Source organism: Schistocerca serialis, chromosome 1, assembly GCF_023864345.2.
Source record: "Schistocerca serialis cubense isolate TAMUIC-IGC-003099 chromosome 1, iqSchSeri2.2, whole genome shotgun sequence".
Lineage (NCBI taxonomy): Eukaryota > Metazoa > Arthropoda > Insecta > Orthoptera > Acrididae > Schistocerca > Schistocerca serialis.
Genome location: NC_064638.1, coordinates 154328844 through 154353055, shown reverse-complemented (window position 1 = coordinate 154353055; position 24212 = coordinate 154328844). Strand labels below are relative to the sequence as shown.

At 38.3% G+C, this 24212-nt stretch overlaps 1 protein-coding gene across 6 annotated transcripts in view; it reads left to right on the top strand.

Moving 5' to 3' along the window:
- Positions 1 to 24212, top strand: part of LOC126464634 (arfGAP with SH3 domain, ANK repeat and PH domain-containing protein) — a 315585-nt gene that overhangs the window by 207141 nt on the left and 84232 nt on the right. For all 6 annotated transcript variants that reach the window (XM_050096250.1, XM_050096248.1, XM_050096249.1 and 3 more), the window contains exons 5-10: positions 1881 to 2040; positions 10283 to 10562; positions 11447 to 11674; positions 16420 to 16639; positions 19255 to 19435; positions 23044 to 23322. In XM_050096250.1, the coding sequence (XP_049952207.1) occupies positions 1881 to 2040; positions 10283 to 10562; positions 11447 to 11674; positions 16420 to 16639; positions 19255 to 19435; positions 23044 to 23322 (1348 nt within the window). The remainder of the gene's footprint in view (positions 1 to 1880; positions 2041 to 10282; positions 10563 to 11446; positions 11675 to 16419; positions 16640 to 19254; positions 19436 to 23043; positions 23323 to 24212) is intronic.

The following is a 24212-nucleotide window of genomic DNA, read 5'->3' as shown; positions in this document are numbered from 1 at the left end:
AGGGCCATAGACACGGGTTCCCAGGTAGATGCAGTGTTTCTTGACTTCCGCAAGGCATTCAATACAGTTCCCCACAGTCGTTTAATGAACAAAGTAAGAGCATATGGACTATCAGACCAATTGTGTGGTTGGATTGAAGAGTTCCTAGATAACAGAACGCAGCATGTCATTCTCAATGGAGAGAAGTCTTCCGAAGAGTGATTTCAGGTGTGCCGCAGGGGAGTGTCGTAGGACCGTTGCTATTCACAATATACATAAATGATCTTGCGGATAACATCGGAAGTTCACTGAGGCTTTTTGCGAATGATGCTGTGGCTTATCGGGAGGTTGTAATAATGGAAAATTGTACGGAAATGCAGGAGGATATGCAACGAATTGACGCATGGTGCAGGGAATGGCAACTGAATCTCAATGTAGACAAGTGTAATGTGCTGCGAATACATAGAAAGAAAGATCCTCTATCATTTAGCTACAATATAGCAGGTCAGCAACTGGAAGCAGTTAATTCCATAAATTATCTGGGAGTAGACATTAGGAGTGATTTAAAATGGAATGACCATATAAAATTAATCGTCGGTAAAGTAGATGCCAGACTGAGATTTATTGGAGGAATCTTAAGGAAATGCAGTCCGAAAACAAAGGAAGTAGTTTACAGTACACTTGTTCGCCCACTGCTTGAATATTGCTCACCAGTGTGGGATCCGTACCAGATAGGGTTGATAGAATAGATAGAGAAGATCCAACGGAGAGCAGCGCGCTTCGTTACAGGATCATTTAGTAATCACGAAAGCGTTACGGAGATGACAGATAAACTCCAGTGGAAGACTCTGCAGGAGAGACGCTCAGTAGCTTGGTACGGGCTTTTGTTAAAGTTTCGAGAGTCAAGCAGTATATTGCTCCCTCCTACGTATATCTCGCGAAGAGACCATGAGGATAAAATCAGAGAGATTAGAGCCCACACAGAGGCATACCGACAACCCTCTTTCCACGAACAATACGAGACTGGAATAGCAGGGAGGACCGATAGAGGTACTCAAAAGTACCCTCCGCCATACACCGTCAGGTGGCTTGCGGAGTATGGATGTAGATGTAGTTGAATTGATCTCTTTAATGTGAAATATAACATTTCTAGACTGAATATTTGTTTTGATTTTTCGTTTACAATCTTTCAAAATGGTTCAAATGGCTCTGAGCACTCTAGGACTTGACATCTGTGGTCATCAGTCCCCTAGAACTTAGAACTACTTGAACCTAACTAACCTAAGGACATGACACACATCCATGCCCGAGGCAGGATTCGAACCTGCGACCGTAGCGGTCGCGCGGTTCCAGGCTGAAGCGCCTAGAACCGCTCGGCCACAACGGCCGGCTACAATCCTTAATATCACAATGTCATGTAGGCTTAGCTTAAAATACAGTACTTTTTCTCGTTGTGTAGTGCAATCATTGTGTAGCGGACAAGCAGCAAACGGTCTTTTTTTTCTTTTTCTTTTGTTTAAGTAATGCAAAGTCGACAATCATAGTCATAGAGAGGCCCCACAACAAATTTCAAAAACATTTATGCATTGGGACGTTCAGAAACGAGTATCTTGTAAAGAGTATGTGTCTCGACAATAGCGAACCCTTGCGACACAAAATTCATTCGTCACTTCTACAGCACTAGTGTTAAAGGGCGCAAACATTCCGCGCTATTGGAATCCGTAGCGTTCTTCTGATCTGCGATTAAATAAAATGAATGTGCAGAACAAAAGAAGAGACGTTATGCTTACGACAGTGCTGCGACAAGTCAGTAGCTTCGCAGGCAGAGCGGCGGCGGCTGCAGCGTTAGCGCGTGTTAGCGGGCGGCGGTTAACGGCGGCCGGGCGGCCCGTGTGTTGCAGCTACTTCCAGGACGGGCTGAAGACGATCGAGCACTTCGGCAGCTACGTGGCCGACCTGTCGGTGAAGCTGCACAAGATCCGCCAGAAGCAGGACGAGGAGCGCCGCAGGCTGTCTGAGCTGCGGTCCCTGCTCCGGAGCGCGCCCGGCATCGACAAGGAGGTAGGCGCGCCGGAGCACCACCTCGTCTGCCATCCACACGGAGTTTCCACTCCACTTCCCATTTTTAACCTCGTCAACATTCAGCACAAACGGCTAGTGGACTCCCTCACTGTGGTGACAGAGCGAACTGTACCGTAGCCCGGGACCTAAGTTATGCCCGGCGGGAATAATTCGGTTGCGAGTGTAGCTGCCGAGGCGAAATATAGATTGTGGTAACGGGCTGATCAGTAGCGCAGCCTGATGTCTACGGCTGTGCACTTTGTGTAGTCTACACCCGCTTAATGCCCTCTCCTTCACTCGTGTAGACTGTACAGTCTGAACAGATCTTTTTCGTTTTTCTTTAATCGAATTTTTATGTTGCTCACAAATTGCAAGACCTTCTAAAGTTTTCGCGCTGATTAAGGTCATAGAAGCGTTGTATTTCCAATGACCATGAAGCTATTCTGCTAGCTGGAGTCCAACCTTTTTCTTCATCGTACCTTATTGTGGTATTTTCCTAGAAATTTACATCCCCTAACACATATTTCTTTACAGCTAACCGAGAGGTGAAAGGCCAATTTTCATAGATTTAGCTCTAAAAATGCTTTCTTAATGAAGTAACTTCATAAAACTTTTCACCCTGTGAATCAATCTCTTAGGGAATTTAATTTCCGAAAACATTGAAACACATATTTTTTTTATTTCTGACTGAGAAGTCAAATACCAGTTTTCATTGCTGTGGCTTTGAAAAACATTAATAGTTATTTAATAACGATTTATTAAAAAAAAAGTTCACTCACTATTTTACCCACTTAGGGGTTGAATTTATAAAAATCCAGAAACACATATTCTTTTTTATATCTCATTGAGGAGCCAAAAATCAGTTTTTGTAGTTCTAACTTCAAAACTGTCTTAATAGCGACATATCTTCAAAAACCTTTGATCTCCTATTTCACCCCCATAAGAGTGTATTTTCAAACAGCTTCTTCTTAAACGAAGCCTGCAGTGTAACATCCACACTATCTCCAAATTTCAAGTTTCTATCCTTGGTGCTTACGGCTCGGCAGTGATGAGTCAGTGAATCAGTCTGGCCCTATTTCTCTCGTTGAGGGGTTGAATTGCCAAAAACAGCGAAACGCGCATTTTTTTCATTTCTAACTCAGAAGTCAAATACCAGTTTTCAAAGATTTAACTTAAAAAATGCTTTCACAATGAAATATATTAATAAAATATTTCACCCCTAAAGAGAAATGCGTAATTTTTATTTTAACAGAGAAGCGAAATACAAATTTCCACATATTTACCTTGAAAAATGCTGGCATAATGAAATATTTTCATAAAAAGTTTCATCCCTTATTTCACTCCCATGGGAGTTGAATTTCCGAAAACAGTGAAACATGTATTTTTTTATTTTTAACCAGTAAGTGAAATGGAATTTTCGTATATTGAGTTTTAAAATTTCTTTCACAATTATATATTTTCGTTAGAGATATCATTCCGTATTTCGCACACACAAGGGTTGAATTTCAAAGAACACCAAAACATGTACTTTTTTATTTGTAACCAAAAAGTCAAATACCAAATTTCATTGATACAGCTTTAAAGATACTGTAGTAGTTCTTTAATAATGATGTATTAAAAAAAAACTTTCAACCACTATTTCACCCCCATAGGAGTTAAATTTCCAAAAAATGCTGAAAAACACATTTCATTATTTCTGATAGAGAAGCCAAATACAAATTTTTATAGTTCTAGCTTCAAAATTGCCTTGATAGCAACATATTTTCAAAAAACCTTTCATGTTCTTTCTCCCCATTTGGAGTGGAATTTTGAAAAATCCCTTCTTAAACAACATCTACAGTGTAAGATCAACACCATCTCCACATTTCAAGCTTCTATCCTTTGCAATTTGGACTGGGCGATATGAATCAGTCAGTCAGGACCTTATGTAGATTTTGCAAAAACTGAAACTGCAAGGTAAATCCAGAAACCTAAGTTAGACAGTGGACAAGTCTCCAATGAGTATTTTGATACACGTTATGAACAACAAGTATTATAAAAAAACTATGAAACAATAACTTTTACCACATACTGGTCCTGAATTTTCCTTTTATGTAGTGTCCCTTTATGATTTATTTTTAAAGCACGGTAATCATCTGATTGTAGAGGATGCCTCCTTCCATAACATTATTCCCCCCTCTTCTCCACTGGAAAAAAAAATCTTTGCATTATAACTATCGTTACATTAATTTGAGAAATGTTGACATTGTGCTGGATTATCTTGGGAAAATTAGACCCCATATTGTATTCAAAATACCAATTTTATCAGAATCTTGTAGGTGTTGTTGTAGGTGTTAAATTGTCACAGCAGTATTGTCATGTGTGTATACTGTCATATGTTGCAAGTTAATGCATATGTGTTTGCATCCACCATTTTGATAAATGATAATGTGTGGCATGAGAAACTTTAATTGAAAATAAACCATAAATTATTGTAAAATGTTCTGTGCATAAAGCACTGGTGAGAATGTTGGCTGTCTAGTTTGTTATATGAAATTTAATCCTCGACATGGACAACAAATCACTTGTAACATGTCTGAAGTGAAAGACAAGTGAAGCTGGAGCTCAAAATAGACTGTTGAGACATAAATTCATAACTACCTGTTGGTAAAAACAGTTGCATTACTTTTTATCTGTAGCACTTCTGAAGAGTGTGCTCTGCAAACTGCACTTCAAAACTTATAATACTTGCATTGACACCTTCAATGTGTTGCACCCCAATAGCATTATTGATCTCTTACTTTGTCAAAATAAATTTTTAGTTGTCTTTGATTGATAATTCATTTATGTCCTGACTTTTACTCCTTGTTTTGGATTTTTTTGTGTAATGTTCTGAAAATTACCTCATTTTCTTAAATGCAATACAGGAAAATACATTGCCCAAGTATCAAAATCTCTTATGATGCACATGGAAGTCTTCAAAAACTCTCTCAAAGTAGCTTACATGCACAACCAAGACCATTATGCATGGCTCCATAAGGGATAATTAGAGCCCAGTTTTAAAGCTAGACTTTCGTTTCACCTTCTATCAAAATTAGCAATAAAATATGGTTTTTCTGAGAACACATCTATAAATGTTAACAACCTCTTGAATATGCTATCTGAAAGAAGGGAAGGCATTTTGATTGGGTTGTCAGTCTACAGCAGGGATGTCCAAGAATTCGGCACATGAACAGTGCCCTTGCTTATGTGCCGTAGCTCTCTTACATGTGCCATAGCTCTCTCACCTGCGTGAACACTTCCCCCACACCACATCATGTTGTCTGGATTGTGAGGAGGGGCAATAGGGTGGAAACTACACAAGTGCTGCGTTTAAGTGGCAATACAGTTGCTCTGGATACAACTTATTTCATATTTCTCAACAACATAGATCACAAATGAAACAAATTTTCAGTATTATTCATTTGTTTTTGGCACACTGAATACATAATATAATTTTTATGTGATGTGGACTGTCAGCATAGGGACAGGCGCAGACAGTTTCACAGATTTTTGCCTTTGAGTTGTCACGTAATTACAACTTCTTTAGTTTCATAATTGAAAATAAGCTTTCACACACACTTGTTGATCGAAATATTGTAGCACTTCTGCTACCTCATTATGGAGACATGGAAACTCTATCCAAGGAAATTAATATGGGTGTCATGGACAGTTTTAACATTCAAGGGATTTATCTTTAAAATGGGAATTACCTCGCTGATCAATCACTTCCATCTGTGCAAGCACATGGCACTTTTAATTGAAATGGCAAATGGGCTAGAAAACAGATGTAAGATCGGCAGTGTTCTCAAAACATTTAAAAACTATATGTTTAAGTCTTTCAAGATCACAGTTAATTCTTCAACTCTCACATTTTTTTTAATGCCAGTGAAGTTAGGGGAAAGAAATATTTTATTTTTCAGAATTTGTCCTTTCCGCAATGCAGTACTCTTTTTAAATGTGTCCCTTTCAAATCAGAAATAAGTTTTTTCTCACCTTGCAATAACTTACTCTGGGCAGTGCACAATCACGTCCACTTAAAATGCAAGGTGTGCAATCCCTTCTAGAAGTTCTAATTTTTGATCTTGCTCTCCTTTCTTATTCATATATTCAACATCACTGGGTTTTAAATTGAAAAATTGTTCCAGGCATGCCCCTTGATTTAACCAACTTGCTTTTCAGAAATACATACAGTCTCCATAATCTTCATTCAATTCCATTGAAAACTGTCACAATTGACAGCAGAGTAACGAGTGCAACTTCAGAAAATTTACTGTATGTACCATCAGTTTCATCATATTCTCCATGCCTTGGCTTTCTACGAATTCTTTCTGCATGGTGTTGTAATGTTTTTCTATAGCAAATTTGAAGTACCCATCGATTATGTGAAACAATATCATATAATAGGTATTGAGAATTCTTATTCTTCTCTGCTGTCAGTCTTATTCATTTTTAAAGCTGTGTGATGATAGATTGCTAGACTGTCATGATTTTTGCTAGCAGCCACTGGATCAGTGGATTTCTTTTTTACGATGAACAGATAGCGAAGGGTAAATGGCACTTTCGCCACAATTCTGTCAAACTGAAGAAACTTGTGCTGTGGTTTTGAAGCTTCAGGTTTCCTCCTAACCCCCCCCCCCCCCCCCCCCCCCCAAACACTCTGTTAGGAGCACAGAATGTTCATACAACTGTGTGAAACTGTCAAAAAAGTCCTTCTTTTGATGTTCAACTTGTACATCATATTGTCGGTTATGTCATCAGTATGTTGACCCTTCACATGAATTTCTGCATTTTGTCATTTTGTGGCAACTTTGTATTGATAACACCAAGTCCTGTCACCCTTGATGATTTTTTCCGGAAAAGAATTGTCTATATTTTGCGTTTCACTGAAGTCATGGCAGGTGTCCATGTGTCGTCATTTTTGTTTAGGGTCAAGGTGTGCAGGATAGATTTTGCACACACATTCTGGAGAATGTCTTGAACACATGGTTTAGAGATGTTGCTTCATTGTGATTTGTGACACAGCAATGTTGGCACACTATGGTCACATATCCACTGCTTAACACTTCTTGTTGCATACTTACCGGATGAACACAAATATGTTGTTTCCATAGTCAAGCTGCCACCATAGTTACTGTGCTGATGTCACTTCTATGCCAGGAATAAAGCCAGTCCATTGAACTTTTTGAACTGATGAAGTATATAGGAACAACAATAAATTGGACAAAAGTAACTTTTTGTAAATGGCATGAACTTTAGCTCCTGTCTGTCAGTGTGCACAACTGTGATTTCAGCTAGGCTTCTTATTTTGGATCAGAAGAGGTACCCACTTAAAACAGTGAGCATTCATCCCATCCCCTAATCACAAAATTGGGACATACAACTAGATTGTGGAATTTCACCTTTTGAGTAATTTATAATCATATACTTTCACAAATGACTCTGTGCTTCTTTTCGTGTTTATGACGTTTTACTGGGCCTTGATATATCTGTTGCTATTAATACACCACAGCATTATTTTGAAGTAGCATTTGTTACATTCAGTTTACAACTATAAATAATACATCAAATGAAAGAGCAGTTCAAACAGTTTTTCTTACAAGTGTTCAATTTTGAGCACCTTTCATTACACATCAATTTGACTGCTGAGTTCTTCCCAAACGTTGATCGGTGTGTCCAGAGTAAGTGTTGCAACAATGCTGTTTTTAAAGTCAGGTATACCAATTAGTAGTGGTGGCACATACACATGATTGTTTATAAACTGCCAAAGGTAAAAATCTTATGGCTTCAAATCTTGTGTGAACATATAGGTTCCTGCAAAATGCACTCTGTCACCTGACCACTTCTGCCTAATCCAGTGGTACGCCATTTAACCAACCACATACTGAGTTATGCCAGCAAGGTGGTGCTTGCTGACAAATAAAGTACTGTGGTTTAGCTTCTTTCAGTTGAGGAAAGAGCCATAGTTCTAGCGCATCAAGATAAGAAACACCAGTTACCGTTGCTTCGTCAAAAAAGAAAGGCCAATAAACTTTCTGCTGGGATATGCCACAAAAACCACTGAATTTGTGAGGTTTAATTGCAACTGTACCATGACTCCTCAGATGCGTATATCATGTGTGTTCACATTTCTACTTAGGTGAAAAGACAGTTCATCACTGAAGATGACAAATCAGGAAAATCTTTATCAACATACAGCAACCTTTCTTACAAAATTGGCACATAAATTGTAGTCTTCAGGCCTTAGGAATTGTAACAACTGCATACAATAAGGACATAGTTGTAAGTGTTGCCTTACAAGTCTTCACCCAGGTGTCCCTGGAATTGCTAATTCACGACTAGCCTTCCGAACTGATTTCTTGAACCTATCCGTGAAAGACTGTCACTCACTCAGCATGTTCTTCAGTAATTACCAGTTGTTCCATTCTCTTCCCTTTGTGCACAAACAAAACCTTCACAGGTATACAAACAAAACCTTTTGAGTTGCTCTTTCATTTGATTTATTATTTATTTGAATGTAATAAATACTACAAAGCCTTAAAAGCCACATATTCATTTTGAATCACCCTTTATTTTTGTTCTGATCAGAGAATACATTTCAAAAACCTGAAAGTAGATATGCTGTATTTGATAGATAATTCACTGAATAGATTCTGATGGATAGTGCTTCAATTATGCAATTAGGTTTTCTAATTAGTGTTTAATGGTGCATTGTTATTAATCACAGGTAAGATGTGTAATGTGTAAGAACTGCAGTTTGTTCTATGTTGTGACAATCCCGGAGATAACAGGCAGCGTTATTATTTTTTTTTCTTTTTTATGATAGGCTGTGGAAAAATGTTGCATTAAGTGACAAATACAATTTGTCAATTTCACTGAGATTGTTAGTTTGTCAAGGGGAGGATAGGCAGGAACAAGGGAAAAATGTTAGTGAACTATAGTATTTCACATGCAGTGGAGGTGCAAGATTGTCAGAGCTCTCTCCAAACAATTGATCATCTGAGATGTAAGATACAGGCAGTTATCCAATGAAGAAACCATTGTTACTTCAACAAACTTTCTTACTGTAGTTGATGTGAAAGTAAAAGCAATAATTTTAACTTTCATTTTCAGTAGATTAAAGTAGAGCTGAGTGGTTATGTTGAGACAAATGAAAATTTGTGGTAGACTGAGAGTCGAACACAGATTTCTTTCCTTTCATAACCATTCATGTTAACTGTTACACTACCAGAGCACTCCAACAGGCCTGACTCAGATTTTTATTGTTACTGATGTTTCCACATAAAAATTAGGAGGAATCTCTTGTGGTGCACAGGAATAGCACCATTGGGGAATTTATTTGGATAAGTGCTGGAGTTTCTTGCTGTAGGACAAATGCTCACAATAAGCTGGAGATACAGGTTCAAATTCCCATCTGGCATAAATATATGTTTGTCATTTTGGGTTCAGGTTTACAGAAATGATTTCTCTGATACCATTTCATTTATGTGAGTTTAATGCACTTGGTGATGTATGGCTCTTAAGTGTAGGGGCAAACATCACCAGTTTTATGTCTACATCTTTGCTCTATAAATGTCTGTGAAGTGCATGGCAGAGGGTACATCCCACTTTAAAGTTATTAGGGTTTTTTCTTGTTCCATTCAGGTATGGAGCATGGGTAAAATGATTGTTTGAATGCCTCTGTGCTTTCTGTAATTATTCTAACATTATCCTCATGATCCCTATGGGATTATGTTTGTGGGTGAACTAGCAGGGGTCATATGATAAGTTAGGATTTTGTACAAGCTTTAAGCTGCTGCTAGATGTTAGATTGGTTCATAAATCACTAGTGAATTACAGTCATACTTTTCTGCTCTACGCACTTGCTAGTGGTGAAAAATTTCTTAATGTGAATTATAATTATTTAATTTTAGATATCTGTTGTGATTCTGAAAGTGCTTATAGGACTTTGACAGTAAATTCTGAAGTGGATTAGAAAAATTTGCTTTTATCCCATAGTGACACAGAGCATACCAACTATTGTTGCAAGATTTTTTGAGAATACGTTCAGCAATGGCTTTCTAAAATACATTATAATATTTTAAAAAGTATTTATAAATCCATTAACATAAATCCTGGTTTCATTGATTCATTGTGTAATTTTCAATAGTTACTGAATTACAGATATTTTATGTATTTGTAAAATCTGTGATGAATTTAGTTTATGCACTTGGATACATTTCAGTCCAGCGTGTCTTCAGTGAGTGCAGACAAGGGTGGTGGCTATTCGTTGCACCAGATGCAAGGTGACAAGCAGCATGGGGTGACCCGGACGGGCCACCTGTTAAAGAAGTCAGAGGGAAAGATGCGTCGTGTGTGGCAGAAGAGGAGGTGCCGTGTGACTGCTGAGGGATTTCTCGAGATCTGCCATGCAGACGAAACTAAGCCACCCACCAGGGTGAACCTTCTGACCTGCCAGATGAAGCTGGTGCCCGATGACAGGCGCTGCTTTGACCTCATCTCTTGTAAGATGGCCACAAAATTCTCATGATTGTCTTTTGTATGAGCTCAATGATTGTTACATTGAAAATACATGATGCATTAGGTTTCTTCTTACTGTCTCCCTAAGGGAGGCTACATAAGAGCAGTTTTATGTAAGAAATGTGTAGAAATGATTCATAAAACTTTCTAGGGAGACTGCAGTGTAATGGACTTGCCTTTGTGAAGCTTTAAGAAAAGAAAATTGGACCTTTCTGAATTTTCAGATAATATACATTTCTGCTAATTAATATCATAGCTCAACAAGTAAGACATTCTATGCTGTGATATGATCCATGTGGTAAAAGGTATAAAGTTCATTTGTACCTTCCATACAGTGTCAAAATTCTTACATGGATTTGCCTGTTCATTTTGGAATCAAAGATATATATGACATATATTCACCAAGTGGATGATTACTTAAGGCAGCAGCAATGCTGCAAGTGATTTTGCACTGCTGTCACTGGTTTGAACTATTTGAATGGCATCATTATTCAAGGTTCCCTGAATTCTTCTGCTACTTATCTTAAACTTCAGTTAAAATCCTTTGGGAGATTCTGCAAACTGAGATGACTCACATAAATCTAATCAATCTTTAGAGCCATCATTTCAGAGGTTTTGCTCACTAGAGTTATGTTTAAGCTACATTTATTTGTTTGTATTTGAACAGCAATAGAAAAGAGGCTGAAGCTACTAGTTTTTTCCCCTCTGTGTTTACTGATTTTTACGTAATGTTCACCCTGCAAGATGGATGTAATTATTCAGTAGACTCTTAACACTGTTTTATTGTCTTTTTTATGTATTTTGTGATAAAATACTCTGCTCTCTGCAGGTGCACAAAATGTTTTAGAGGTATAAATAAATTTTTCAGACAACAGAACATACCATTTCCAAGCAGAAGATGAGGCAGATCAGCGAGCATGGATGTCTGTGCTGGTGAACTGTAAAGAAGGAGCACTCATGCGTGCATTTGATGACAGCGGCCGTGGTGGCAGTGAACGGCTGAACCCAGGCCTGGTGGAGCTGCAACAGGCCATCATCAGATTTGTGCAGAGGCTACCCGGCAATGAGCGCTGTTGTGACTGCAGCTCTCAGAACGGTAGTCCTATCACATTACCCTGATTATTTTGTGTTGTCTACACACACAAACACACACACACACACACACACACACACACACACACACACACACACACACACACACACACACACACACTTCCCCCCCCCCCTTTCCTCTCTCTCTCTCTCTCTCTCTCTCTCTCTCTCTCTCTCTCTCTCTCTCTCTGTCATTTTTGGCAATGTATGCTTCCCAAGTTCTTATACAATGTCTCATATTTTACAATGAGACTGACTTTGTCCTGGCCATTGCTGGATGATGCAAACCAGGGTTTTAGTGTGTAATGAGACATCCTCAGAGTATTGCTGAGTGGTAAATTTTTCTTTATTTGCTAAATAATAAGTCCAGGACAAAAATAAATAACAGTAGTTCCTGACTTCTGCGTAACAACATGTGGTCCTCAGGATGTTTTTCCTCATTTATGACTCGCCTTGCATATCATGCGATCTAGAATAAAATGCAGATGAAGAGGAATGGAGGTGCTTCATTTCAGTTCATCAACTGATATACTAATTGTGCAGCTCAGGCTTCTTTGTTGTTATACTGATACTGATATGAAACATAAAAGCATAGAGAAAAATCTTGTCTTACTGTAAAATTATTTCCAACCTGAAGTCTGTTATCAATGTATCTGCCCTCAGTAGCTGAGGTTACTAATGTAAGCTGGTGTACTGATGCTCAGCTCGGTAGTACATGATTCAAATCCTAATGATGAAAACATATTCATCATTAGTATTAGGCTGGCAAGGGTGGACAGGGTCTCAGCATGCATTCCATGATTACCAGATGCTATACACACATGCTAAGTCAAGTCTTCAGGAAGGTCTCCACTGTCTCCCATTGAATGAGAGCATGTGACACTGTGGATTGTGCTCTGTATCTCAGATGGACATGATAAGCAGTGAGATATCATTTATGCTGTTTGAGAACAGCAGCTTTGTGTTGGCAAGTGGTTCATCTACCTTCCCTTAAATCTCAAATATTCTAGACTAATCAACTTCAAATTTTTACATGATTCTCTAATAAACACTTGGTCAACCATAGGCTATAAATTTTTTAATGTTTATTTTATACAAATATATACATAATACAGGATGTCCCAAAATAATATACACACTCTTTAAAACTGAACATCTCTTTAATGAAAGGGGTTAGAAATACAATTTTAGTGGTGTTAGGTGCCTTATGGTCCAACTTAAGGTGGTAAATGTTCAAACTGGTGTCCGTCAATTGCAATACAGAATCAGCAATGACTTACAACTGAGCAACATGTAAATTTTATTGTTTCCAATGGAATAGCATCACAAGCTTGCTCAATTTGCTCTCTTAGATCGTCCAGTGTGTGTGGTCTCACAGTGTAAACTGTGTTTTTGAGAGTACCCCACAGAAAGAAGTCTAGAGAAGTTAAACCTGGAGATTGAGTGGGGTACTCCACACTCCCTCTTTGTCCTATCCATCTCGCAGGGAATGTACAATTGTGAAATGCCCTCATATCCAGGTGAAAGTGAGATTCACCCCATTCTGTTGAAGGTAATAAACTTCATTTCCAAACATAATGCTAAGACCAGGAGTTACCATTTCCAACATTTCCGAGTACGAGTCACCCTTGACAGTGTTGTCAAAGACGTACAGCCTGATTAATCCTCCAGAAGACAGACCACACCAGACTGTTACTCCTGGTAGATAAACATGTCTTTGCTCCGTTACGTATGGATTCTCCCTTGCCCAGTACATGCAATTATGGTGGTTAATTGTTCCACCAAGTTTAAACGTCACTTCATCTGACCAAAGAATTTGATCTTAGAAACGTTGCTCTTCTTCACATCTGTTAATGAACCATTCACAAAATTCGCTTTGCCTATGAGGATCATCCTCGTTAAGAGCACGGAGAAGCCTTGGAATGTAAGGCTTTAAAGTTCTGAGACCGCAAAATTCTATGAACACTACTTGTGCAGATCTCTGTCTCATGAGAGCACTGCCTCACAGATTTCTTTGGGGATCATGTGTATGCCTGGATTATTGCATCAACACTCTCATTGTCTGTTCAACTTCTCTTTCGTCCGCAATGTCCCTTCTTCATATTGTGCACCATTCCTTTGACTTCAGACTTATCTCTGATTCTTGTAATTGTTACTCTTGTCGGTGGTGGTGTCCCAAATTCAGCTCTCCAACATTGGCATACCACACTCACATTCTCTGTTTTCCAGTAACACTTTAGCATCCATTTCCGTTGTTCAAGCGATAATGCCATGTTTGCTGACAATTCTAAAACAAAAGAAAGCATTGTTATGTTTTTCACCGCCTTCTAAATTATTACCCATAAAAATTGTATTTCTGTCTCCTTTAATTAAAGAGAGATTCTGTTTCAAAGAGTGAATACATTATTTTGGGACACCCTGTATATATAACAGGAAAAAGTTGTTATCAACACACTCAAATTTACATGATACTCTAATAAATGTTTGGAGATATATAGGCTACATATTTTAAAACACACACACACACACACACACACACACACACACACACACACACACACACACGGCCATGACAGGACTAATTATTGATACTTGGTACTGAAAGCAGTTTCCTGAGCTGATGGAGGTGGGGAGTAGGTAGATAAGGCTGCAAGGTGGGAAAAGCGGGAAAGAGGCAGGTCTTTGGACAAATGACTCCATGGCCACACAAGAAGATGAAAAGAGTACAGAGTGTACAGCAAAAGAAACGTAGGAAGAGGGAGAGTGAAGGGAAGGGATAACTGAAGGGGGAAAGGAGAGGAGAAAGGTGGAGTGGAGAGAGAGAGAGAAAAGAGGGAGAGGGGGCATGAGAGAGAGAGAGAGAGAGAGAGAGAGAGAGAGAGAGAGAGAGAGAGAGAGAATGATGCTCTGATAAACATTTGAAACATTTGGATGGATATTGGATGTATATGCAGGGTGTACATAAAGTCCGGGAATACTTTCAATTATTTATTGCACAAGAACTAAACATTATGTAGATGTCACATTTTGAAGAGAAGCACTGAAAGTTTTTTTTACAAACATTCAATCTGCGGACCATGAATGACCCAGCAGAAGTCAATACGGTAATCAAATTCTTGCCATACCCGTCCCACTATGGCATCGTCAACTGTGGCAGTCACTTCCCGTATTCTCTCCTGGAGCTCTGCTACATCACGTGTCGGAGGCAGTACATACACTAGATCCGTAATGTGTCCCCGCAGAAAAAAGTCACACAGAGTGAGATCTGGTGGTTGGGGAGGTCATTTCATGAAACAACTGTACAATATTTGGTTCTTGTGCAATAAATAATTGAAGGTGTTCCCAGACTTTATGCATACCCTGTATTTTTAAACAATAATGAACAGGTTTTCTCTTAAAACTGACTGGGGGAAAAACGTGGTGTGTTGTGCTGTGAAAATGTGCAATTTTCTTTCTTGCAGTTAGTTTTAACTATGGTTTCAGGGCATTTAAAGTATTGGACAAATTATTTGTCCACTATGTATTATTACTCCTTATACAGGGTGATCCAGCTGGATCTTATGCAACTCACTACACTTCCAAGTACAGCATGCAAGATTTTCAGATTCTCTTGCTCCCTTTGTGCAATGTATTAGACCTGCAGAAAAAATTAACAGAATCTTTTTGTAGGAAATTTAATTCAAAATATTCAAGAGAAACATACGAAAGAGACCATCAAACAAAGTTCTCTTGAATAGCTTGAAAAACTGTGGCCTCTGGCATATCCCAGTATAAAATTTAACTACATTAAATTGCCAACAAAAAGATCCTGTTCATTTTTTCTGTAGGACCAATAGTTTGTGTGTAGCACCTTGCACAGGGTATCTGAAGGTGTTGTAGACTGCATACAACCCAGTGGTAGGGCAGCTGAATCATCCTGTATATAATTTTAAACAAAATTTTTGTACACAACAACATATTGTTTTGTCTTCTTCCTCGCAGTAGAATTTAACAGAAAACAGGAAGGTTATATTTATGGCTTATTGACTTACGACTGGAATACTGCTGCAGCACTGAATCATCTAAAACTTTGCAATCCAGTTTAAAACTACGTGAGATACTGTCACTGAAGCTACTATCTTCACAGATGCAGCAGCTGGAGAGGTCTCTTCAATACATCATACCCCAATTATTCCAACTGACTTACCCATTCATTTTAAGCAACTTCAGTTCCCAACCATTTGCAATACCAATAAACGATTCTCATGGGCAGAGAGAAGAGTGAAGAGGGGGTGGGCAGAGAGGAGAAGGAAATGGGCATGGGGAGGGGGAGGAGGAGATGGAGAGAGATGGGGAGGAAGCAGAGCTGGACAAAGAGAGATAGATGAGGAGGAGAGGGACAGAAAGGGGGGGGGGGAGAAGAAGTTTAGGACATACATGCAATTATTTATTGCGAAGCATTGTCGGGTTTGCTGTTCATCAGTAAAAACACAAATTTATGACTGTACAACACACACACACACACACACACACACACACACACACACACACACACACACACACACACATTTTAAAAAAGTAGTGTACTAACAAACAATTGAGGCACTCATTCCGGAATTGTAGAGAATCTGCCAAAAGCAATGTTTTCAAATGTATGACATTAATCGATGAAGTTGTATGAAGTCTGCAAGCTCTCTCACTATGTTTAATGTAACATCTGTTGAATTAAAACAGATTGGATTCTATTAATTTGTTGTTGGTATTTTTCAGATGCTACATGGTTGTCAACAAATTTTGGCATCATAGTTTGTATAGAATGTTCTGGAATACACCGAGACCTCGGTGTTCATATTTCTCGGATACAGTCATTAACATTAGATAACGTAGGAACATCACAATTACTTTTAGCTAGGAACATGACAAACAATAGGTTTAATGAAGTAATGGAAGCCAGGCTCAGGTCTTCAAAATTGAACCCCAACAGTACAATGTAAGTATAATTATGTTCATCTTGACCACATATTATAATAACTCTGCAGTTGTATTCATTCTTAATATAAATTTACATCAGCTCATTGTAGTAGTGAAAGCAAATTGTGAACCCTTAAGGAACAAACGAAGAAATTTTTTATTAAAATATGCAAGTGCTTGTGCACTACTACATCTTGGGAAGTGGAGTTGGTAAATGTTAATGATGAAGAGGTTACTACTAAAGAAGTTATGCACTTAATCAGACCCAGCTGTAATGCAGTTAATGGGTCCACAATTATCTTCTAAGGGACCTTCAGGGTTTCAGTGCTAAGAAGAGAATGAAAGTAGAGAGTAAATGACTTCAGTAGAGGTCATTTGATAACCAGCTGCCTTAGTTCCAAAGAAAAAGGGAACCAATAAATACAGTGGATACAAGCCAATTAGCCTCATTTCACAGGCAACCAAAATTATATTGAAACGTAAAATAAAGGAAAACCAGTCACACACCTACAGTGGATTGAAGTGTGGCACACATATAAACATGCAACAGAAAATAGTGTTCACATTAGCTTTTGAGCTCTTGCTCTGTCTCTAGTAAGCACGTTCACACACACAATCACACTGACATCCAAACACACACTCCTGGGGCTACTCGTGCATGTTCAGACCACTATAGGTGAGTCTGTTGGCTTTTCCTTATTTTACGTATTATTCCATTCAAGAATTTCAATTGTTGTTAAACAAAGTTACATTAAGTATAATGAATAATAGATTGGAAAAGTAACAGAGGAGAATTTGGCTGAGGAGCAGTTTGGGTTTAGAAGGAATACAAGAACAAGAGATGCGGTGGAACTCATGTGAATTTAGAGGAGGAGGCCTACTGATGAGGAAGAGACTCACACAGCCATATGTTTTATAGACACGAAAAGGCATTTGTTAGTCTCGTTTGAGCTAAACTTACAATTATAATGAGGGAATAGAGTGGGCTGGAAAAGCAGGCCACTTATAAAAATATTACATTTAAACAAAAAAAGTCGCAGTGGGAATGAGAGGAAAAATTACCAGTAGGACTGAATAAGGAAACACTATAAGAGAAAACTACTGTCTACCCCCTATCCTTTTCAGTTTATACTAAGAAATAGGTCTGGGCATTGCCCACTAGATAATAAAGGGGTAAAAATTGAAGGAAGAACAATATTGTGTTTGAGGTTTGCAGATGAAATGGTCCTTTTAGCAAATGATGAAAAAGAGTTGCAGGAAATAGTGCAAGTTATTGAAACTAAAGGAAAGAGCTATGAAGTGAAAATTAATACAAAGAAAATAAAAGTAATGGTACAAAGAGGAAATAAAAAGGTAAGGGTAATGGTAAAAGGAGAAAAATTAGAATATGTGCAGAGATTTAAATACCTAGAAAGCAGAATGTAAAATGACTAGAAGTCTAGCATAAAAATTAAAATCAGGGTACCACTGGCAAAGAGAGTCATTTTGAAAGAAAGGGGGAGTGTTCTTTGCAGCAATGTTGATAAAGATTTGAGGAAAACGCTGATAAAATGTTCTGTGTGTACTGTCCTGTATGTTACTGAAATGTGAAAAATAAGGAAGAAAGCTACAGATAGATCTGAGGCTTTTGAAATGAGGATATGGTGAAGAATGGAAAAAATAAGTTGATGGATAGTATGAAAAATGAGGAAATACTGAAAAGAGTGAGAGAAGAGAGATAATTTCCGAGTATTATAAAAAGAAGGAAAAGAAACTACATAAAGTATTTCAAAGAAGGAGAGGCTTATAAAAATAGACCTATAACAATCTATGGTAAGGAAGAGGAGGTAAAGGAGGAAGAAATTTCAGATTCTCGCTGAGGTGTTAGATAGCAGCAAGTACGCCAACATTAAAAAGGGAAGTGATGGACCACTAGATGTGCAGATGCAGAGGACATACTAGTTTAGCAGAAAATTGATGATGATGATGATGAGTGCAGTTTAATGTAAGTGGGGGTTGTGTAGATACATGAGAAGAACACAATGTGCTGAAATAATGTATGAGTAGACTGTGTTAGAGGTTTCAGTCATTTGTCATGATTCTCTTTTATTAATTCTGAATGGGACTTTTGTCATTTATACTCATGAGAATGACTTGTACAATATACGATAAACAGTTTGGCTATCATGCCACACAATTTTCTCCAGTCAGTGTTCATTGTTTCATTGCTACATGGACTGATCACTGTTTCTCTCTTTTGTTTTGCTTTAACTATGAAAAAAATCAGCTATAGCTTTAACTGACAATTATTTAGTGGCATTACAATAAATAATGAGCAGTGTTGCCTCGAGAGACCCAGACTGGTTGATGTTTAACATGTTTGCTGTGGAGAAACGTGATGTGTGAGGATGATTTTCAGATGTTATCCCTCTCACACAGCATGAAAAAAAGGCAATTGCACTAGTATAGGTAATATATCTGTGCCAACACTTTATATGTAATGAATGAACTTTATGTTGCTGACTGAAAAAAGAACTCCTTAATAATTCATAAATGAAAAAGTCAGAAATTGTAAATATTCTTTATTTAAAAAAAAAACTATAATCATTCTTGCAGATTAATTTCATAATCTTAACAAATTTATTTTTCCTATAGGGAAGAGAGGTATGACTATATTCGTGCTAAGTATGTGGAGAAGAAATTTGTTGAACGTACATGTTCAGATGAGTGTGATCTCCTGAGTGAACTGGAACATGCAGTGAACAATAAGAGTTTGTACAATTTACTTCAAGTTTTTGCAGAGGGAGTTGATCTTTCTGCACCATTACCATCCAGTGTAAGTAGTTTTCAAGCTACAGTATTGTCATTTGCATTTTCGCATATTGTTGTTTTGCATTAGAGGTGTCTTTTTTTTTTTTTTTTTTTTTTATTCACTGGCTTTTGGTTTCATGACCATACAGCCAACCATAGTGTTCCTCTAGTGTGTGAACAACAGTAAAACTGTGGGAAAGGAAGGCAACTAAAGCAAACTCAATGATGATGTACCATCACAGGTCCCAGCCTTTCTACATACACCTTTGTACTCTATTCTACAATTAAAATTATTGTGGAACATTGTAATATCAACTACAATAATCCTTAGCTTCTGGTATTTTGCTGAAAATCGATACTTCTATTAGAAAAGAGCAAAAAAATACTAAATCTCCCCCCCCTCCCCTATCTCTCTCTCTCTCTCTCTCTCTCTCTCTCTCTCTCTCTCTCTCTCTCTCTCTCACTCACTCTTTCTCTCTCAGAGAGAGAGAGAGAGAGAGAGAGAGGGGGGGGGGGGGGGGGAGAGAGAGAGAGAGAGAGAGAGAGAGAGAGAGAGAGAGAGGTGTGAAGGCGGGAGGTTAGTATTTTTTGTTCTTTTCTAATATACCAGTTTCCAGCAAAAAGTTGATGTTACAGTGTTCTATGTATATATATTTGCCATTTGCTTCTGTCTGTATGTTCGGACTAATCTCATGGATTGTGATCCAGTTTTGACTTACAGACTGGTTTACGAGGAAGGTTGTGTATATAATTGTATTAATATTTCATTGAAATTGGCTGAACTGTGAAGAATTAAATTCCATCTCCACTATGAAAATAATAGCATTTCCATCAAGCAGTACAGCTGCTACATCTCTATACAACTGCAAAGCTTGAGCAGACTCCAATTCAGGCCTGTTGGTCTACCAGTGAAGTGCATGTCTGCAAACCCAAAGGACATGGGATCAAATTTTGGCCAGACCACAGATTTTTCACTGTCTTTTAACCTGGCATTCCCCTCTCATTGATGGGGAAATTCACCAGAAGCAGAACGTGATTTGGATTACATGTTAAAGTGAAGGTATCCTTCTAAAGAGTAGAATTAAAGTAAAACTTGATAGACTAGTAGTAAAGTGTGTGCCTGGTAATGGACATGTCATGGGTTTGAATCTACGGTGGACCATGAATGTTTTTAACCTTCTTTTATAACCTGGCAATCACCCCTGGGGGAAAAAAAAAAAAAAAAAAAAAAAACAACATTCCCCTTTAAACTGTGGGTAGCCTTTTTCCCAGTTGTCCAGTGAGATGTAATTCACTGAAGTGACATCCAACTGAAACATTTACATGAGGACATGAAGGAATCTGTACATATATACATACATTCTTCTTCTATACATGTTATGGATCAAAGTTCCCCACTGCCTTTTTCTGTGTTTGTATGAAGGCTAATCCTAGGATCTACTCTAGGGATTTTGATAAGGTTTTCACTAATAGATACACTGATGCATAAGGAAGGTTTGTGTATATAATTTATAAATGTTGGGTGCAAATTGGCTGAATTGTGGTGTGTTACAGTCCCCCACCACATGTTTCTGTCTGTATATGAAGGCTATTCTTAGGAACTTCTGTTCAGATTTTGATACTCACTGCACAGTGGCAGGACTGCCATGTTGACAATTGAGCAGCTGCAGAGTGATCATATTCAGTTACCTAATGTTGTTATCTGTCAGGTCTGTGAAAAAATGTACGAATACGGACGAGAGATACATCTCCTGTTTGTAGACTTCAAGAAGGCTTACGACAGTATACATAGACCTAGCCTGATTAGAACTATGACAGAGTTTGGTATACCAAAGAAGTTAGTCAAACTGGTAGAGGTATGCCTAAATGACACAAAACTTAAGGTTAAGGTAGGCAATCAAATGACAGAAAGCTTCCAAGTTGTAACAGGATTACGCCAAGGAGATGGGCTATCACCTGTCCTATTCAACCTGGCACTTGAGAAGGTAATGCGGGATTTCAACAAAGAAAACATCAAGGGCATTCAAATTGGTAATGAACACATTACATATCTGGCCTATGCAGACGACATTGCACTATTAGCATGCACACAAGAAGATCTGAAGAGAAGTATCCAGACCTTGGAGTTTTTGGCAGCTAGGATCGGTCTACAAATTAGCTCTGAAAAGACAGAGTATATGACCATAGGAAGAAAGATCCAGAACTCTCAAGATTTAATTGTGAACAACACCAGGTACAAACATGTGAAAGAGTTCAAATACCTTGGATCATTTTTTACAGAAGCAACATCAACTGAAGCAGAGATAAAAGCACGACTACAGGCGGGAAACAGATACTATCACTCTGTAGACCCTATATTAAAATGTAGAAGTGTCTCGCAACAACTAAAGCTACGGTTGTATAAGACATTAATAATGCCAGTAGTACTTTATGGTTCTCAAACCTGGAGCACTTGAAAACAAGACCTTAAGCGACTGCTAACATTTGAAAGGAAAGTCCTCAGGAAAATATTTGGACCAATCAGAGATCAGACTACTGGAGAATGGAGAAGACGCCATAACACTGAATTAGAAGAGCTGTACAAGGAGCCTAACATCTTGGGAGTGATGAGAAGCAAAAGACTGCAATGGGCTGGACATGTTGTTAGAATGGAGGCAACAAGATGGCCCAAAATCACAATGGACTGGATCCCGTCAGGCAGCAGACCAGTGGAAAGACGTAGAAAGAGGTGGATCGATGGAGTGAGAGAAGACCTGTTGCAGCTGGGAGTCACGGAAAACTGGAGACAGGTAGCAGAAGACAGAGACTGATGGAGAGCTCTAACTGTGGTGGCGCGCGGTCCTCTGGGCCTGATCGCGTGAAGGATGAAGAAGAAGAATGTTGTTATCTAGTTTTTAACTATATCTCTACACCGTGCTTCTTAAACAAAATTACTTATACACCAGCCAAATTGTGTGGCCTTAGATACAACTGCTACCCATGCGACGGCAGGGTGGGTTGCTAGTATATTTATATGTGACACCCTATTAGGAATGGGATGAGTCAAGTCTCTCCCATGTGTACGTAACAGCTTAACTCAAATAACTGCTTGACTTAGCCTGGTCAGATGACTCACCAGAACTGTGATGAAGAGATTCCACTTGAATAAATGTAATGAGACTGGCTCTAAAAGAGAATATCTGTTAAAGTTGTTGACACCAACATGAAGTGAACATCTTTACTGATAATCTTACAAGACTGAGAATTAACTTAAAAGATGCATAACCATCAGCATTTAGAGTAAAGACTATGCTGAAGTTAGAAGCTCCCTTGATCTACTTATTATACTAGTGTTACTAATCATTAAGTAATTGGCAGCTAACTGATGTTTTTCTGCATTAATAATTAATGTAGTAGTAGAGAAATTGTATCCCATTTTATTGGTAACACAGAGTTCCACTGAGTGCTTTTATTAAAAAAATTCCGTTTTCTGAAACATGAAATTGTGTTTTTGAACACTATGTATATTTATGTGAGATTAGAGGACATAAATGTGAATGTATTCTGTTATCCATTTCATGCAGCAATATTTATGAAGCTGAAATAAAAAATTAGGCTTGAACCCTCTTTTAACAGAAGTGTCGTGTTTTATAGGATTGCGGGGAGACAGCACTTCATCTTGCAGTGGCACGTGAGATGGGGAATTCACTCCACCTGGTTGACTTCTTGGTGCAGAACATGTCAACACATTCTCTAGACCGTGGCACAACTCCAGGAGGTGACACTGCACTACATCTCTGTGCCCTCCATGATCGACCTGAATGTATGAAGCTGCTGTTGCGCAGTGGAGCCGATCCGACAGTGCGTAATTCTCGAGACAAAACACCAATGGATATAGCCCAGGAGCGTGGTCACTCAACCTGTGAGGAGCTGGTCTGTACAACTATCTACATTCAGATGTTTTATAAATACATAGGCTTTCATGACCAATGCCAAACTCATTAAAATCCTTCTGGGTGTACTGCCATGTCCTTTCATAAAATACTTAACATGCTAAAATACTAAAATCACAGACATTTTGCTGATATTGCTTGGGTTGACCTGAGAAAGGCGACTGCAAAACAGGTGAAACTTTGATTATATTAGTATTTTATAAGATTGATTTGACAGTACACCCAGAAAGATTTCAATGAGATCAGCTGTTTTAGCTAGCTGATGGTTTTCTTTTTTGTGATGAATACGGACTTGATATAATGAGGAAAAGTCTCTGATTTTTTTCCTGTAATTGTGTTGGTTAACATTTGAAAGTAATGAGACAAGCATCTTCTACACTGATGACATTGCAAGGAAAAATATTTGAAAAATATGTAAAAATCAGCCAACCGGTTGCATAAGTTTTCTATATACCTTGACCAGGTTTCGTCACCTCTAAGAGTGACTTCATCAGAAGGTAAGGTAATTACATGAAGAACATGTCATCAAAGATGTACAGTGATGTAAGAGCTCTAAATCACTGTACATCTTTGACAATATGTTCTTCATGTAATTACCTTACCTTGTGATGACGTCACCCTTGGAGGTGACAAAACCTGGTCAAGGTATATAGATAACTTACGCAACTGGTTGGCTGATTTTTACATATGTTTCAAATCTGTGTGTATGGTTGCTGCAAACGTTAGCCATGCTCAAAGTTGAAAAATATTTGACATGTTGTTGTTGTGGTCTTCAGTCCTGAGACAGGTGTGATGCAACTCTCCAGTATAATCTATCCTGTGCAAGCTGCTTCATCTCCCAGTACGTACTGCAGTCTACATCCTTCTGAA